A 19,154-nucleotide genomic window follows, 5' to 3' on the forward strand; every position below is an offset into this window, starting at 1 on the left:
CAAAGAAAATCGAATCGAATCAACATAAAGTTCCATTTCTATTTTAAAGGAAATAAAACCGGGTTTTCTTCCAGAAAATTGACATCTGTGTAGGCCTATATGAAATTTTGCTAACAAAATGAAAATATCTTTCCTGGTTCCATTAACCCTGAGGGCGTGACGTGTCATGAGTTTCGATTATCGTGAACAGTTTATCATTCCATACCCACCATAAGAGGATCTTATTCGCCATTTAACATGTGTATTGCCCTAATTATGTGGATTATCCTGATTATTTGGATCATTTGTTTCGTGGATGGTAAAGACTAGTTTAACTAATGATGTTGAGGTTTTACAATATTTTGTCATATTCGCTTGAATGATGAGACACATAGGCCTATTCACTTATCATTAACACGGTTACCTTTAACGATGTGTTTTTTTATTTCAAAGGCAAAACTATTAACGAGTGTCGTCTGGTTCTTCACTCGTTGACCGTGGCTGTGTGTCAGCTGTATCTGGTGCTTTTACCCCTGCGCCGGGCCATGCGACAGTTCCTAGAATGTGTGCGTCAAACTACGGTTGATATTTCACCGGAAGAACGTTCAACTAACATTGCTGTTCACTTCTGCGAGGGACTGTGTTTGTTTTCGGAATCTTGCGCGCACTTGATGTCGGTAGTTTCGACTCTGTGTGTCTGTGTGCGGCACGTGCTGCAGGGGGCGCTGTTTCTCCTGCTTTCCACGGTGCGGTGGAAGCAACAGCGATGGCTGAACGTTAAAGAGAGGAAGGAGGAATGGGAGAAAAACCAGGAGAGGCAGAGGCAGGCGATGCAGAAAGAAGGAGAACAGGTGGAGGAATGGCTGGCGGAATATTGTCAGGATGCGATCACGTCAGTGAAGCGGAGGAGATATCAGGGGAAAAAGACTGGACATTATTTGTAAAAAGACAGTGGACGCTGACAGACAAAGGACGTTTCTGATTGGCTGATTGAATTTTCAACGTGTACACACTGATCTATATGTGAACACTACAAACAATATTTATACTACAAAATGAGATAAAATAGTGCATTATAGTACTTTCGAGACAATGTAAGAGGGGGTCATGGTGGGGTTTAAATAGCTCCTTTATATCATTATTCATCAAAGACTTTTGTCCCATCTTTTTAAACTGTAGTTAAACAAATCATTGAAAGGAATATGCATAACTTATCAATAAAAATAATGGCTTTCTTTATTGATGCAGTTATTTGAATATCCATATTAAAACATGCTAACTGCATGTTAAGTATTCATCTTTAAAATAATACATATAAGATAAAATCAAATCCTTTTATTTTGTCATTTTAAAACGTAAATGATTATCTATGCGATATTCACATGTCCTATACAATCTGATAAATGATGTCATTCATCTATAGCAGCTTCTTTAGGTTTAATCTTTTTGTCCAACTCCAGTTAACACAAACGGGTTCAGCCGATATGGATACAACTTGCATTATTTTGGGTGATTTGATCACAGATGGACAACACCAAATATACTACAGGTGTCTAATCACTCAAACCACATTCAGTTGTGTCCGAAAACGCAGGTGACCATGAGTGGTTGTCCAGTTGTGAAAGACGGAACGAGTGTCATCACGTTGTTTTCATCACAGTCTGGCGTCTAAACTGATCCGAGGGGTCAATACATTATCTGTCATAGAGACAATGTACAAAACATTAAGCCACCGTACTAATAGAGTCAAAACATAAAATAATATCATATGAGGTTATATTTATTTCTGTTTCAGTTTGATTAATGGAGTGTTCAGAACAAAAATTAAAGAATATATTTACTTAAAAAATTCCATGTTCTCTTCACTGCAGCTGTATTCACTGTGAACTCATTCTGTTCTTCACTGAAAGAGAGAGAGAGGGGGGGGGGAGTCATTATTATTACTATCTACATTTCTAACATTAAACACATTATACATACATAGCACACACAAAAAACATACTTTATAAAAAAAAGTCAGAATTAGCACGGCAGCAAAAAAAAAAAACCCTGGGTGGTGTAGGTGCTTACACTTTGGTTTTGGTCACAGCAGTCATCCTGAGCAAAGCTGAGAGAGCGTTCTTCTGCACATCAGATGATAAACATTCATAAGACTGAACTTCACCTAAAAGAGACACAGAAGACACTGAAAACATGTTCCGGCTTCATAAACTTTCTAGCTCTGCTTTTGTGTTTGACAAAAACTAAATCGTTTAGGTTGTTCGTTTCTCGTTGCTTTAAACCTTCTTGTAAACATGGCTTGGTAAACTAGTTATTGTCAGCTCAGCTCAGCTCTGTGATGAAATGTGAAATGCTCTTTCATTTGTAAGTCGCTTTGATTACAAATGTCTGCTTAATGAAGAAATGAATATGTAAAAACAAAGAACTTTTCTCGTATGTGTGGACGTGGATTAATCATTAAGCTTGTTTCACAGATATCAACAGCAAACTTTAGTTCTGCATGTATGTGAGCACAGATTCAGTCTGGACTTTGATCGTGATCCTCACCTGCTATCAGGAGCTTCATGATAAACCTGCGCACGTTGGGCACGAAGTTCTTCTCTCTGAACGTCTGTGAGCTCTCCTCACACAGGTACCTGAACACCACCTGAACACACATTAATGCATCACATTTCCAAGCATTCGTTTTTATTTGCATGAGTAGCGTAGATCTAAGAAAAGTGTTTAGAATCGTTTTTTTGCATTTATATTTATATAATAATGATTTGTGACATTTTTGGAGCCACTGTACATAAGTCAGTCTGAGAATAACAATCACCTGGTAACTTTCTATAAAAGGCTGCAGAATCGCTCTGAGGAAGACGATGGTTTCCCGTCCTCCCTCTGTCACATGCATCTCTTCATCAGAGCGGACAATCACACCAGCCAGCTGGAGTAAAGAACAGCCCTCCTCGAAATCCTGAGAGACAGGCAGATGTTTAGATGAATGTCTCATGTCCGCCAGCTTTGCTTGAACTGTCATACTTACCTGAACGGTTTGACCGGGAACAAAGACAAACTCATTAGAAAAGAGCTCCACCAGAAAGTTAAAATGACGAATAATATCATCTGGAACAGAAACCACAGAGGTGTAAAAAGTTACAAAGACCCCCAAATTTTATTTGATAAATAGTTCCAAAAAAAACTCCATACCCACCCGTCCTGTTATTTACAGCTGTCGTCATAGCGACTGCCACCATGGCAGGTCTTGTGAACACGTGTACGGCTGGATTCCTGTAGGAGGCGCACACGAGCACGGCAGCAGCAAGTCTTAAAACGCCCTCCTCTTGACTGACAGGTCCAGGACCCAGCTCCTCCACTAAATAGACACGCCCCTTCTCACAGTGAACTACTGAGTGATGCAGGGTCATGCTTGATGACATCACCTCAGAATCTGAAAGGTGCTCTTCAAAACAGATTTCAGAAAGACAAGAGTTCACCCTAAAATAAAAATTTGTTTTACAGAAGAAGAATTTTTAAAGAAAGTTGGTCACCAAACGATATGAAACCCCATTAACTTCCGTTACGTGAACATTTCTCAAAATACCTTTACAGAACAAAAAGTCATATGAAGGCAAAAATATGGTGAGGTCATTTTTATTTTTGGGTGTACTATGTCGTTAAGAGTAGATTTTTATGTTATCAAAGAAAATGTTGTGCTTCCCCGTACAAAAGTTCTCTTTTACATCGGTGCCTAAAATAATAATTTCATTTTAAAAATGTTATTTTTGCAATTAACAGGAACTCAAACAACCGCTTAATCTTTCCAAACGATTCATTGCACAAATTTAAGAACTCCATGCTGTTTGGCCCATATTTATTGGTCAGTCTATGCGGTCGCCACTGGAACAGTCCTGAATGGGTGTTTTGTTGTATTTGGGCACTATCAAACCCATTTACATGTTTGGCCTACATCCCAGAATTAAAGAAGCTTCACAATACCTCGAAAGCTAAACTAAAATGTTTTGACCCTTGGGAAGTCTAAGTGGCTGGGCATTCAAATTGAGTTAAAAACTGTATTTTTGTTCAAGTTGTTTATGAATTCTTTAATAGAAACTTGGCTACTTAAGCTGATTTATGTCACATTTCCTAATGCAATAGAGTTTATTAATGGCTCTACACGTGCTCTTACTGGGCCAGTTGAGATGAGCTCCGAACCGTAGGACCAGGTTCCTCAGCCAGAGTGTTCTGTGAGTCAGCAGGTCCAGATCAATCCCTTGCAGGTTCTGAAGCAGAACCACAGCCGTCAGATTCCAGGGGCTCAGAACCACATTTCTCTCCTGCAGACGGACAATCGTGTGGGCTAGACCAGATACAAACTCTTGTGTCTCCTTATTGGGTTTAATGGGAAGGTCTCTGTTAATGACAGAAACAAATGTTATAATGCACTGTAAACTACGACAATGTTTGTAGTATTCCATTCTAAACAGACGGGGCTAGTAAATTCATATTTACGCTGATGATTTTTTAGGTATCAGGTATATATTCAAGGTTTATTCAAGACATTTTGTTGCTTGATTTGTACCCATGACCTTACAAAACAAGTTTTATTAAGTATACTTAAGTTCAAGTACATTTTTAAGAATACTTTATTAAGTAAGTAAGTAAGTGTACAAAAAGTATACTCTAAGTATAACAGTAGCAAACTTTGAGTACACAAAGAGTTTACAACGATGTTTTTAATTAGTACTGCAACTATACAACAAGTAATCGTGTTGTTTACTTTGTTTAAGTTTATGAAAGTAAACTTTAGTTTGTAAAGTAATGTAGTATTATTTATATTTACGCTTTATTTTGTTCATATTTAAATATAAATGCTTATACTTTAGAAAAGCTTTCGTTCAAGGTATTTTTTTATTTGAGCTATTTCACCCTTCAATAGTGTAAACTTAAAACGTTTAATTATCAATTTGATCAAGCATGAGTAAAAAAGTAGTGCGAGAAAGACTTCAGCATACTTAAGTGATAGTTCACCCAGCAATGAAAATTCTGTCATCCTTTATTTACTCACCCTCTTGTCATGTCAAACCTGTATGACTTTCTTTCTTCTGTCGAACACAAAAGAAGATATTCTGAAGAAAGTCTGTAACCGAACAACACTGGACCCCATTCACTTCTATTGCGTGGACACAAACCACATGCAAGAGAATGGGGGCCAGTTAACGACATTCTTCAAAATATCTTCTTTTGTGTTCTGCGGAAGAAAAAAGTCATACAGGTTTGAAATGACAAGAGGGTGAGTAAATGATGACAGAACTTTTTATTTTTGGGTAAACTATCACTTCAACAAGTGTCATTTTAAGTCTTACAAGTACATAAAAAATAGACTGAACGTGTACTTATAGCAAACTTGAAAAAAAAACGTCTTTTTGTAAGGGTAAACAAACAGTAAAAGGATGTTACAGACAGACAACTTACCTGGGTATCAGATTGTACTGCACGCGAATGACTCTTTCTTTCATCAGGTCTCTTACGGACAGAGGGGTGCCAAAGCACACGTGCATGCAGCCGTAATCTTCTTGCAGCACAGTCCTGGCTTTTAGCAAACCCTGCAGATTTAAAAAGAGCAATGAGTCGCTCTGATTTGTCATGTTTTGGATGTCTGTGATAAAAAGCTCGGCTGTGTACCCCTGTGGTCTCTTTAGGTTTGGGGACGCCCAGCAGCTCACGAGCGAGGAGCGATTCCTCCAGCACACGGTCGTAACTGATGCTGATGGGGACCAGAGTGATATCGAACACTTCTCCTTTAAAAAAGGGCTCCAGGACCATCTGCATCATTCCTGTAAAGATCCCAAAACAGACCTGACCTGAGAAAACCACCGTGACATAATGACTACTACGCAAATTCAAAAAGCATTACAATAATTGGACATCATTTTTCTGAAGGGTTAAAAGAGAACGTTCACTTACCTAGTTTTGGAGTAAGTGATTTCAGTGTTCTGCTCCGTAACCCTTCAACAAAAAACTCTACAGGCGCATAACCTGTCTGCACAAAAACGGCCAGTTTTAGTCAAAGAATTTCACAAAAGAATTCCGAGAAGAAAACATCGGCTTCATTCTCACCCGGACAATTGTTCGGACATATTCAGAAAGCACCGCCCAGTAGAGCTTGTCTGAGCCAATGCCGCGACGAATAAAGAATGCACCCGCACGCCGAAACATCTCACCAAACAGCTTCATCCCCATCAGAGCTGCAGGACAAAATGACGATGAAGGTTAATGGAGAAATAAGTTCATACCACAGCCTGAACACATTATAGCAACTTCTCATTTCATAAAATGTCAATGTTTCATATTTCTTATTCGCAGAGACCCGTTTGGCTCAAAGCGCACAGATGACGTCTTCATCTCATGTGAGTGTGCATCATTTCAAGCATTTATGCAACTATGATTTCGGCCACCGACAAAAATGTGCGGATACTTGCGAATTCCTGCTGCGATGACGGGAACAGAGAGGTCGTATGTGAACATGATGTAAGAGAGGACGAGGAAGTCCATGTAACTCCTGTGATTGGGCATCAGGATAACAGGATGCTCCTGAATGGCCTGCTGGAGCTGGAGGGGTCGAAGGGGATGGTTTACCCAAACAAAAAAATGTTGTTCATCCTCAAACTTGATTTCAGTCTGCTCTTTACACAAAGCGAATGCCTGCAGGGTTTAAAATGATCTTTCCCCTACCAGTTAGCCTACAACTAACACAGTACTACTAACATATTTTTGTACTCAATAAAAAAAGCATCTGGACCACTTGAAAAGAAAATTTTAAAATAAGAGTCGGAGAAAAGATTGCATGACTAACCCGTGTGAGTCCTTCCTCGTTCACATATATAGAGCGAAACACACTCTGGAACACTTTGTTCATTATAAAGCCCAGCAGACGGATGGAGCGCAGCTGCAGGTTCTGAGCCATCTCATCCAGTATCCCAGTCGCATCTTCTAGAATCACCTCACGCGGTTCCTCGCTCTCAGCCGCGACCTGTGTGGTCGTGTGCAAAAGAGAGAATTCAAACCCCATCATATCATATCATCTCATCTCTGTCTACCGGAGGAAAATGCTATTCCTCATAGGCTGCTCTTTCATAGATCAGGAGATGCAATGGAGCATTGTGGGCGAAATTAAAATAGCTAGACGAAGATTAGATAGCAGAAGAAGTCTCCACTTCTCTCCATGGAATCCCACAGAAAAAGCTTAGGAAGCAGTGAGCTGAGCTTATATTCACGCACTCACCTCCTGTATGATGTAGCTCAGGTACTGCGATTCTAACACCATCCTGTTGAGAGCGCAGGTTGAAGTGGGCGTGGCCCCTCGGTATGGTTGGGCGTTAAATGTCCGGAGGGCGTAGCTTATATCACTGCCCCGCCTCCTCTCCTCCAGCATATCAAAGAAGCTCTCAGCTTCTGTCCGCACTGTGTCAGCATTCTTGAACACACAAAATAAATTTCATTCAAGTCACTGACATTTTAAGCTGAACCTAAAATATCGGAATCACGGGTAATGATAATGGCCAATAAATAAAATTGTGTGTTTGTAAAGTTTTGGTTTAAATGGTGGTGTTTACGGTCCAATTATAAACCTATTGACAAACATTAGTTAAGCAGCATATATCCAAAGTATGTATAATTTTTGTGTTCTCATATTGCTATACTGTTTGCTTTTCTTTATTGCTAACATTTGTTTTTGTTTTTTAATTTGTTGACAATGAATATCAATCTATTGATCTAATAAAATCTGAACTGAATGTCTGTGACATACATTTTTTTTTAATTCATATTGATAAGTAGGCTATTAGAGTTTGCCGTGTAACCATATTATCAGAAATGTAACTTTTACGAACGTTCACCTTGAGACTTTTGTGCGCGTTCAAAATGGCAAGACGCGACGCGACGCGACGCGACGCAACAGCCACAGACATCTGACGCATATTTACGCAATCCAACATTTTTATTTTCAATTCGTTTATCGAACAAAACATTGAATAATAGCAGTGATGAAAGTGCAAGCCATGAACTAACTTTCTCTTATGTTTTCGTATCGTTCTGTAGGCTGTACCTCACAAACTGTTTTCCGTGTTTAAACATACTGAAAGCGAAACAAAAAGCTGCTGTTTCTATTTACTAATAAAGACAAACTATAACTATATTTCTCCCATTTAAATGAATAAACTGCTCTACACTGCAAATGCGCGAAACGCTTTGTGGACTATGATGGTGTAATTTCATTGCGTCGCGTCAGTTAACGCGCGTCTGAAGCAAATCACACAGTTATTAACTAAAGTGCAGACAGAATGATGTTCATACCCCTCGCTCCATGTCTGATGCAAAGCATGTGTTCTTCTCCCCTCCTGCGAGCTGACGTCCGATCTAACTGAACCTCGAACCGACCCACTCGGACCGCTGCGCACGAGCCAATGAGCGCGCGCACCGCAGTAACTCCTCTCGTCTAGCGACCTGTTACCCCCAATAATAATCTCCTACTTAAACTAATATCTCTCTCAAGATCTTTGATGAAATAAATCAACTGCAGATTAGAAAAAAACGATTTAATAGCATACATATTTTGAATGAATTAAGTAGAGCACAGATCTTATAATAATTTATTCTGGTCTAACATGAGATCACTTAAAATTCAGCACGTGATAACTCCATTTAAACTGATCTCCTTTCAATGAGATAAACTGCATTAGGTCAAACTGACATGGTTTATTTTCTTGACATGTATGAAACTTTATTGAATAGCTAAAGACAAATTTCCCTTCAAAATAAAATCACCTGAGAAACACATTTACTCATTCGAGCTCATGATGGACTGATTTCTTTCACTGAAAGAATATCCTCTTCCCAAACACTTTAAATACACACTCCTCCCATTAAAATAGATATAGCATATAACATTTTTTGCAACACACACACACACAAATCAGCACAAACAGGGTTATAATATTACATCACATAAAAATGGAGGCTAATCGGACTATATCTTCTTCTTTTCTCAGTAACCTGTTTAAAACCTACAAGGTATGAGTATAAAATCATCTATGCTTAGACAAGTAAAAATAAGCAGATGAAGAAGTGCTCCATATGACAGCAAAAGATGTCAAACTCACTAGATTTCAAACTAATGGTTTAAATAATGTCCAAATGACTAAAGCAATGTAACAGTTTCTACATTCTGTCTCTAAAAATGTGTGAATCATACTTTCCACAAAATAAAGCATATTTTAGGATCTCTTTTGAATTGTGCAAACTATAATTTCCTTCTGAGATTACCCAATGTAACATCGCTTATTTTGATTGTAACAAACGTAACATTGCTGAGTTCCTTTCAATTTATAAATAATAAACACATATGTGTTGTAACATATAAATTCACTTATTTTAACTCATTTTACAATTTATACTGAGGTAACAGGTGCTGTAGGTATATCAAAACAAAACCTCTCAGTAACAGCACATATAATATATCTGACCTCACCTTAAAAACTATAAACAGTACAATATTCTAAAGATCACAATGTGAAGATATCTTTGAAAGAAAGTGCCTGACCTACAGTGCATACATTTGAGGTTTGTTGATTTTTAGCATGTCTGTATTTGTTTTTCTGTCTACACAGAATGTTGTGTCTGTGTGCGGTGTTCAGTGAGTGGTGTTGTCTGTGCTCGCTATCTGCCCGTCCACCAGAGGGAGCTGTTCTCTCCAGTAGGTGAAGTGGATAAAAGTGTCACTGCAGGGGAAATCGCAGGAACTGGTGCACTTCAGGAGCGGAAAGACGTGATCCACGACTTCACCCAGACGTGCGTACCTGCACAGGTAATACTCAGCTGAAGCTCTAGGTCAAACAACATACAAAACACTAACAAGCGGTCAGAAGCATGTACTCACGATGAGATGTTGGTCTTGGCGTGTTCCTGGATCAGTTCTCCTTTAGGATTGATGGTAAAGATTCTGTTTAAAGGAACGCCAACCTTCTTATAGGAAAACACATCCTAAAGACACAGAACACACATCACTAAACACAAGTTGGAGTTTTTTTTGCCTACTGAGGAACTTCTCATTTCGCTCATTCATTTTCACATATTCACTCACTGAACAATTTACTCACTGTATCTCTGTTCCCAAATGCAGCGTAAAAGGGCTCAGTGTTTGGGTAGAAGAGATTCTTAATGTCTGTCAAACACGCCACCTTGAACTTCTCTGGCCTCTTCTCAATCACCTCCCTAAAACAGACAGGGAGAGTATTTTTTGACAATATCACTACAAATATAAATATATTTATTATTTGCCACCCTTCGTGTTTGTGGGTTTTGCAAATATTTAACCAATGAAAACAATAAAAAAGACCTTTTCAACTTTGACAGCGAAGTGTTTAATTAATTAAAATGTTTTTATTGTTTTTATTGAATTTCCTGAAAAGTACAGGTTTTGAAATATGTTTCCCGCCAATATGTTGTCATTTAGTTACATGCCTGTTTTGATTTTAGTTTTATTAATATTTTAAATTAGCTTTTATTTTTAGATTTTGTGTTAGTTTTAGCAATTCTTTTCAATCATTTTATAATGTATTGGATTATTTTTAATGTTGCTATATAAGAGTTTTATTTTAGTTTTTGTTTATTATTATAATTTTACTGCTTTAAACTTACTTCAGTTTTTTTTTTAGTCAAAATGTAAATTTTTTCCTCGAGAATAATTTTTAGGTCAAGATTTGATTTGATTTCAATGAACAGGAACGTTTTCAAAGTTTTAATTTTAGCTAACTAAAATAACCTTGGTGTCAAAATCACCTGTGTAGTGCTGAGAACAGGCTGCTGGGACTCAGTAAAACAGGTCCTTGTGGTAACATGGTTCCTCTCTCATTGACCCAGTGCAGGTAACCCCGGGTCATTTCAGCCATTCCAATCGCCCTCGCAGAGCAGTACATAAACTTATAACCATTCCTACAAACACATACACACAGCATCACACCAGAATTTCTTTATCCTTCTAATAAATCAGTGAATCACACCGCAATAATCATGTGACAGCGATCGTGAGCTCTTACTGGCTGACGTTATGATAGAGACGTGCGATACCCTGATGGGTCCAGTCTTTACCCAGCGTGGGCAGAATGTGTCCCAGCTTATCCGACCTGCGGAAAGGGTGAAGAGAAGAACATCTGTGTTTTAAGATCTGCTGTATTTGAAATACTACACATAACAATCAACTGAGAGTGAAGTTCCTGCATGTGTTAGTTTGTGTGTCTACGCGAAAATGGTTTATGTTAAGATAGTACCTGGTGATTGTACCGTCTATATCCGATATGATGATTTTATCATTCCATTTCCACAGGTAGATGGTTCCCTCACAGCGGCATGTTCCCTGATACTGAGTTGTCACGCTAAATATCACATTATTTGGACCTTCCTTCAACTGCAGGTTTGCCTACAAATACACACAGACACACACAATGTGATCAAATCAGTGAAGCAGTGATGCCAAGCGACTTAATTGGTTTACTTTGCATGCATAACCTGTCTCACATAATATAACAACTTCACTCATGGTATCAGTTGTGAATGTTCTTACAAGCTGTTCAGAGGAGAGGCGGAGGGTCTTCTTATAGGACACGCCCCCTGTGGTGAGGGCGGGGACTGTGTGGGCGTGTTTGGGAGTTTGATTGGCAGATAAGTGATCGTCATCACTGGAGGAAAACTCTTCTGTCCGCCTGTAAGAGTTTAGTCGCACGATTATAAAGTGCTGTCGAGTTTTTTTAAGACTAATATTTATTTCATATTAATGTTTGAATCAGATTTTAACCTGTTATTGTCGTCTCTTGGTGCACATTCTGAAACAGCTGAAATTAAATCCTGAAAAACACAAAATCCAAACAGTGTCAAAAAGTATAACATTTTTAATGTTTAATTTGTCTCTTTGTTTTATTAAATAATATGTACTTGTAGTTCAGACCGTATATTTACTTTTGTACATATCGTAGTGCAGAATATGATACATTTTTTTGAGGTATTTAGTTATGTAAACAGTTTTTGCATACTGGTTTTGTGTTGTTTGTTCTTCCTCTCCATGAAAACCACCATCTTCCTCTGTTTCTGGGCATCTTCTCCTTCACAACTCTTTCTACCGTGGCCTATGATGGACATGCACATAAACACAACGCTTAGCAACTGAAAGATTGTCTTAATAAAACACAAACTAAAGTCACCAACAAACACATGCTGCAGATGACAGAAGACACACAACTGAATCCTGCAAACTATAACACACACACAACCGGGTGGGGGGGGGTAATACACAGAATAAGAGATCAGATGAAATGAACTGGTCATAGCGTTCCTGTGTATGTGTGTGATAGAGCGACATCAGGTAGGATTTTTTTCTGCAATACATTAGACTGTTGTTTCTAACCATTTGTCAGCTCACACATTACTCCAGCAGATGGCGTAGTTGTTTGCTTTTTCAGTACATTTACATTTATGCATTTGGCAGACGATTTCATCCAAAGTGACTTACATTGCATTATTCTATACATTTTGTCTCAGAGTATGTGCAATCCCTGGGATCGAACCCATGACCTTGGCGTTGCTAGCGCCACGCTGTAACCCCTGAGCCACAGGAAAGCAAAATATTGCAAAATATACAGTATCTATACTGCCCGAGTAGCAAAATATTTCAGGTACCTAAATATAAGTATGTGTGTTTGTTTGCACATGTTTGTGTGCCAAGCTATTTATACTTGGGCGATGGAAAAAAGAAGGAAAAGAGATGTGAAATATGGTGCATATACTTTTATGGTGCTTTTATGGCCTTTTAGGAGCTTGGCAATGTAAGTCATCCACATTTGATGCAGGTCGGACATTCTGCCAAACATCTGCATTTTTGTTTCACAGAATGAAGAAATAAAAGGGATTTGGAACAACATGAGGGTGAGCAAAAGACAAAATTGCAACTTTATTTGATTACACTGGTGTGTGTTTGGGCTGGGTGTGGATGTGAGTCTGTATCATTTTTTGTGCATGAGTGTGTGTGTACCTTGGGCAGCGGTTTCTGGAAGGCTTGCATTGCCAGTATAATAGGAGCAGCAGTGCTCCAGTTATAATACCTGCTCATAAAAGCAAGAACAGCAGTCATTATTTCGCTCAGGAGCAATGAGAATTGATCACTACATGACAAAACTCACTTGGAATCGATCTTCACCACCAGATTTGGGTTGTCAATGATGGAGGGTTTCTCAGAAAACTGCTGATAAGAGACAAACTGCTGCTGGAAATGCTCTGAATGAATGAGAGAGAGAGATTCCAATCAATAATGTTTATATATAGAATAATGATGCATGAGCATATATTCGTTTGGGTGACCATACTATAGGCAAGAACAAAAACACAGTGTTGATGTATTATAAAAAATGACGTTAGAAGAAAACAATTTACACTCGCTACTGTCTGCTATAGTGCATTCTGATGACATTATGAAACCAAATGACACTTAAATGGAAGCCTGAATATCTACAAGTGTCTATTAAATATAAACTGCACATCATTTGAATAACTGTGTGTGATGTTGTGTACCTTTAGTAATCTCTCTGTTTTCTGTGAGTCCTCCACACAGAGAGATGCCGATAGAGGGCAGGTCGTAACTATCCACGCCGCTGTCTGCTCCTGAGCTGCACGCGGACTGAGACGCGGTCACACCGCCACAACTACTCTCACCGCACGAGCGCTCTGATCCACTGCTCTCGATAAAGAAACACACAAACAAATCATCTGTGATGTTAAAATGATAAAGAAAGGTACAATTTATTACAATGTAAAAAATCTCCTTTGAGCATGCTGGGGTGTGGGACTGAAGAGCACATTATTATTATTATTTGTGACCCTGGACCACAAAACCAGTTTTAAGGGTCAATTTTTTAAAATTGAGATTTTACATCATCTGAAAGCTGAATAAATATGCTTTCCATCGATGTCTGGTTTGTTAGGATAGGACAATAATATGAAAATCTGGAGTCTGAGGGTGCAAAAAAATCAAGATATTGAGAAAATTGCCTTTAAAGTTGTCCAAATGAAGTCCTTAGCATAGCATATTACTCACAAAAATAAAGTTTTGATATATTTACAGTAGCAAAATATCTTCATGGAACACGATCTTTACCTAATATCCTAATGGTTTTTGGCATAAAAGAAAAATCGGTCATTTGATTGTCTGGTTTTGTGGTCCAGGGGTCACATTTAAAAGACAGTGAAAGAGGTGAAATTAGGATGACGCACCTTTTAGGAAAGTAAAGTGCAGCGGCTTCCGGTTCCAACTGTGTTATATCATCCAAATACACGCCGTCAGATCCCAGGTGGCGACTTCTTTTATCTACACACGGAACACTTTAAAGCGACCAAATACAGAAAAAATGCAAGCTGTATTATTACAAACGCATTACACAAATGACCTTTTCTTTTACAGGGTGAATCGGTCTTATTTTGTGAGCGGTGTCCAGTGTTTGCTCCATTCTCTTCGCTCTCTGACATCACACATGCTGCTGATGTCACCTCCGGATTTTCAAAGTCTTTCGCTCTGGACGATTGGCCGTCAGGGTGAGATCTGATGTCATCATGGCTGGGAATGACTCTGAAATGTGTGTTGTCCGAGATGGGGATTGACAGCGGATGCGCAGACGGGAGGTTTGGTTTTGCGGACAAAAATGATGGCTGTAAATACAAGATTTCATATTGCATAAAGCATGAGTTTTACAAATCACACCAATTTTTTAGTTCTTTTAATTGAGTAAAATGTGTGAGATAAAGATTATATTAACCTTGGCAGCTTGAGGAAGTTCCCCCCAGGACCACAACATGGCCGAATCCTCCGGTTGTCCTTTACAGAGCAGTTCAGAGTCACTTTTAGGAGTGCAGGGACGAGACACATTAGGACTGAACAGAGAGAACAAAACTTAATCAAACTTTTTTAGAATCCCGGAGACTTTATCCATTTCCTCAACACTTTTTTTTCTTTCTAGAGAAGTACAGTATGTCTAATTAGATACTTGTCTGTGTTTTCTACCTGTGACTCCATTCCCCATCTGACCGAGCATATTCTGTGTTTTTCTTTTGTGTGTTTCCAGCGTTTAAACTTTCATTTTCCAGCTCTCCCCTTAAAAACACACATGCGAGTTTACACAAACGACAAACAAACCCAAATCCAGCAGAATCACATCTGCATTTTTGTCTGATGATTAAGACTTCCCCATCTGCTCTTTCCTTCTGCTGTCACACACACAGTCCCTGGTCCGGTGGTCTCACCTGTTCTCATCCGACTGCTCGCTATCATTAATGTCGAAGTTAAACTGCTCCTCTTCGGAAAACTCCAGGCTGTTCTCTTTCCTCACGCCTTCCACTTTAAACTTCCTTCTCCTCTTCTTCCTCTTCTTCATCACACCATTCTCAGCACAGCAGCCCATCAGAGCCCCTCTGTCAGACAGGATGGGAGATGTAGCCAGATAAAAGGGAACCACCTGATCATCTTCCATCTCCTTGACAAAGAAAGCTTCTCCATTATCTCCCAGCTTCATGTGCAAATTTACAGGTTCTCCGTTGATCTCTATATCCACCTGAGAAAGAGAGAGAGGGGTCAGACAGGTTCGCTTCAGAAGCTCAGTGAAACGTCATGAGGTGAAATGCTCACCACTTTCTCTCGTGATCTCAGGACGCCCATCTTTCCGAAGCGCACGTGGAAGGGTGAGCAGATCAGAGATCCGTCGGGCTGCTGCACAACAATGACATCGATGCAGCCAGACAGCGTGGCGGGATTCAGACCTTTGTAGATTTCCTTCACCTGCACAAACACCTGACCGGCCAACTGCCCCACGTAATTCATGGTCCGAGCCTACATGGGATATGAAGAATCGAAGTCATGTGATGGATCCCGTTTATTTATTTCTTTTAGCATATAGTTTTACTTTCATTCTTCTGCAGAACACGAAAGAAGATCTTTTGAAGAACTATGGTAACCAAACAACATTGTCCCCCGTTGACATTCATTGTATGAACACAAAACCACGGAGACATTTTTCAAAATAGCCATATTCAGGTTTTGAACGACATGAATGTAATTAAATGATAAATGAAGGATTTTTGTCTTTGTGTAAACTATCCCCTTAAAGCCTGCTTATTTAAAAGAACGATGAGCATTGCCCACCAGCTTCCTGTTTCAACAGGACATCGGCCAACACTGAACAGTCTTTGAAGATTCAGTTGTATGACCTCTGGTTTTGTTTTCAATTGTGAAAAAACTGCATATTCTGTATTTCAAGTTTCGTTTCTCTGTAAAGTACTGTTTATCCCATCAACCTTGACTTTCAAGATTTTTGAGGAAATGTCACCCAGCTGCTTTTCCTCCCTGCTTCTGTTAATCCACGCTCACCCAATCCCAAGCAGGAATGGGTTATTTATATCCAGTCAAAAACTCGAATGTTACTGTAAACGCAGGGATGCTGTCACTGGATATTTCTGTACTCGATCAAACAGACTGTCTGGACATTATGAAATATTTAGTTCCCAGCTGAGCTCAGAGGTCAGTCTAAACAGTCGATGTAAGAATAACAGCGTGCTTGCGACAGACCACTGCTGCTGGTGTCATATTCCTCCATAACTGAACAATCACGGCCCTGGAGATCCTAACTGAGTTAAGAGAACAGATGATCCCAAAAACATCTAGAGCAGGACATTAAAGTCAAGGCAGATGTAAACCGTTCTGTTTGAAATCTGTATTTAGATCATTCTGCAGGTTTTTAAATTGTCCTTCGCAGCAAAGCTGCAAAGAGAAACTAAGAAAGAGAAAGAAATCTGAAGGTCTGGAGTAAAAAGCTTCCTCAGTCCAAAAATAGATTCCTTTCTGAAATGTTAAAGGTTGCATGAGCTTTATTCATCATCAAGCAAAATTGTTTAGACACATCAGCCTCGAGTCAAGACAATATCATCATCATGCTGTCATTGTGACATCATGTCTTCTGTTCAGAAAACAATTGAAAGACACATCACTATAGAATGTTAACATAACGTCTTTTCTAACTCAGAACATCAACTGATTCGAACACTTACATACACACGCGCACATTTATTTAGTTGATGTATAAAAGTCTCTCACCTCCAGGAAGAATCCCTTCAGTTCTTCATAAGCGTGAAGGACACACACACATAAACACACACAAATGCCGCATCAGTAACAGACAAACAAAAAGTCCTTCGGTCATGTTCTCTCCGAGTGGGAGTGACGTCACGCACCAAAAAAACGTTCTAAAGGAGTATTATGTCATACGACTTTGAGCCAATCAAGCGAAAGTATGCACAAGCGTCGACACGAAGCGTCTTTTTGAATGTTAGCATTTTGCATTATAGTCTAAGAGAATTTCCAAATAATAGTCTGTTAAAGAGAACTGAAGAAGTTTGGCGGTCGCTGATAGTTTATTTTAGTCCGTGTTGGCGCAGGTTGCGCTCTGAGGTGATCCAGCCGTCCAATCAGAGCGCCCTTCTCATCATTCGGCGTGGCCGCTGTGAGGTGATCCAGCTGTCCAATCAGCGCGCCTCTTTTACTTACATTCGATGTCTGGTGTCTTGATGACTGTAAATATTGGTTAAAATAAACGGATGTAGGTTGCTAAATGTGCTGACATTGATTTTTTTGCGTTTGCTGTAATGTTGATACTGTCGTTTAACACTGGTCATTCTTTGTTTTTCTTGTAATCTTCCAGGGTTATAAATAAAAACCTACATGCCGATATTACAAATAACATCGATATAATTTGTACGGTGATTATTACAATAACAAAAAAATAATAATAATTGGAAATTAAATGGGTTAGTTGATAGGTGACAGATACAAATTCATACATTCCAATAAAATTCACACCTTGGTGTATTTTAAACAGTGTTTTAATGTACTTATATAAGATACAAGGCTAGACCAAACATTTCCAGTCGTTATGCAAAATACAGAGAGAAAAAGTGCAATTATACACTGTTAACACAGTAAGATCTTAGATCTTAGCTTGACAACTGACACAGGAAACAACTCAGGAAGCTTTACAAGAGCACAATGACTATGAAAGGTTCCACGACATATGTGTCAGACAGACAGTGTTTGTAGATTTTAATGTCAAACTCTTTCGGTGCTGTGATCACTTTATACAGCTTACTGTATTAAAATCAGGAAACACTCAAAGTTTTGACAAAAACGTTTTTGTAATGAACCCAGTGTGCTAGTTATCAACACTGTATTCATATCAATATTAAGAGGTAAAGCAGACAGAGGAAACGAAAGATTCTGAGGTTTTGTGCTCACGTGCTGTTGTTCCAAAACTCGTGGGTGAAAAATCGAGTCTGTCTGTGGTTGGCTCTGGCATGCATTTGGTTTTTCAGTTGTCTGCTTTATTTGTGTCTAGTTCTGGCTCTCAAGTTACTTCATGACTACACTTATACTGGACATCAGTCGGGAATATAACAGCAGCAGAAAAACAGTTTTATGAACTTTGTTGTAAAGTTCTATATGTGCTTTTTGGCTCTTTTTTAAGCCTGAAAAAGGACATCTGCTGCTCAATTCTGAAACGTCACCAGATCAAGACAGATCACACTCAGCCTCCTCATCCTCTGTTTCCATAGCAACAGTATGGATAACAATAATGCTGCTGTCTTCTCAGATCTAGTTTAAATTAGTTTTATTGGGGTAAACAGAGATTTAAATGTGCAGATGTTAAAATAGAATGTTTATGTAACATAGCAGTTACAAAGCAAGTCACAGAGCAAGAAACAAGATTAGATTATTAGTTCTGTCGTTCACGTACACAGAACTGCATATAGAATGGAATTTTAGAACTAGAGAACGTCTGTGAGTGAATAAACAGAAAATCACAGAACATGTAGAAAGGGACATAAACTTAATTCCTTTTGCTTTGAAATAGCGCCCACGGGAGGGCGAATGTGACAAATCACGCACATTACAATAATTTCATTTTACTATAGTTGGACAGGACCAGCATGTTGATGTTGTTACCTCATCATTAATTACGATTTATTTACATACGCTATTACGCAAAAAAAAACAGTTAATCAAAAGTAACGTTAATCGGAGTTTACTTCATAGATATTTAGTTCGACTTTTA

The 19,154-nt window shown here is 38.9% G+C and overlaps 2 protein-coding genes across 3 annotated transcripts; both read right to left on the minus strand.

Annotated features, from left to right (window-relative positions):
• Positions 1-448: 448 nt before the first annotated feature.
• Positions 449-8,443, minus strand: gnpat2 (glyceronephosphate O-acyltransferase 2). Its single transcript, XM_057353844.1, has 16 exons — positions 8,317-8,443; positions 7,247-7,438; positions 6,818-6,994; positions 6,444-6,573; positions 6,082-6,209; positions 5,929-6,004; positions 5,647-5,798; positions 5,437-5,567; positions 4,151-4,374; positions 3,176-3,424; positions 3,008-3,087; positions 2,798-2,938; positions 2,527-2,626; positions 2,050-2,143; positions 1,821-1,882; positions 449-1,677 (listed from the first exon to the last, which is right to left on the minus strand). The coding sequence occupies exons 1-16, from the start codon at positions 8,326-8,328 to the stop codon at positions 1,634-1,636; spliced, it is 1,992 nt and encodes a 663-aa protein (XP_057209827.1). The 5' UTR covers positions 8,329-8,443; the 3' UTR covers positions 449-1,633.
• A 124-nt stretch (positions 8,444-8,567) lies between these two features.
• lpin1b (lipin 1b) lies at positions 8,568-17,507 on the minus strand. 2 transcript variants are annotated; one of them, XM_057353514.1, is made up of 19 exons: positions 17,144-17,506; positions 15,683-15,883; positions 15,301-15,608; positions 15,062-15,151; positions 14,817-14,931; positions 14,451-14,709; positions 14,278-14,371; positions 13,579-13,739; positions 13,191-13,284; positions 13,043-13,112; positions 12,048-12,140; positions 11,813-11,862; positions 11,582-11,720; positions 11,289-11,437; positions 11,058-11,144; positions 10,801-10,953; positions 10,119-10,233; positions 9,899-10,002; positions 8,568-9,818 (listed from the first exon to the last, which is right to left on the minus strand). In XM_057353514.1, the coding sequence occupies exons 2-19, from the start codon at positions 15,872-15,874 to the stop codon at positions 9,653-9,655; spliced, it is 2,439 nt and encodes an 812-aa protein (XP_057209497.1). In that variant the 5' UTR covers positions 15,875-15,883; positions 17,144-17,506; the 3' UTR covers positions 8,568-9,652. The 2 variants fall into 2 exon arrangements, with proteins under 2 accessions (XP_057209497.1, XP_057209498.1); XM_057353515.1 differs by lacking the exon at positions 15,062-15,151 and having other exon boundaries at positions 17,144-17,507.
• Positions 17,508-19,154: the final 1,647 nt, after the last annotated feature.

This window comes from Triplophysa rosa, linkage group LG15, assembly GCF_024868665.1.
Source record: "Triplophysa rosa linkage group LG15, Trosa_1v2, whole genome shotgun sequence".
Classification (NCBI taxonomy): domain Eukaryota; kingdom Metazoa; phylum Chordata; class Actinopteri; order Cypriniformes; family Nemacheilidae; genus Triplophysa; species Triplophysa rosa.

Coding starts and splice junctions, on each gene's coding strand:
- gnpat2 (XM_057353844.1), bottom strand. Junction 4,375..5,436: donor CAGTACAATCTGATACCCAG/GTAAGTTGTCTG, acceptor TGTCATTAACAG/AGACCTTCCCATTAAACCCA. Junction 2,144..2,526: donor CATGAAGCTCCTGATAGCAG/GTGAGGATCACG, acceptor TGTCTCTTTTAG/GTGAAGTTCAGTCTTATGAA.
- lpin1b (XM_057353514.1), bottom strand. CDS start 15,874: ATGAATTACGTGGGGCAGTTGGCCGGTCAGGTGTTTGTGCAGGTGAAG. Junction 14,932..15,061: donor GATGGGGAATGGAGTCACAG/GTAGAAAACACA, acceptor CTCTCTGTTCAG/TCCTAATGTGTCTCGTCCCT. Junction 13,740..14,277: donor GCACTTTACTTTCCTAAAAG/GTGCGTCATCCT, acceptor TATCGAGAGCAG/TGGATCAGAGCGCTCGTGCG.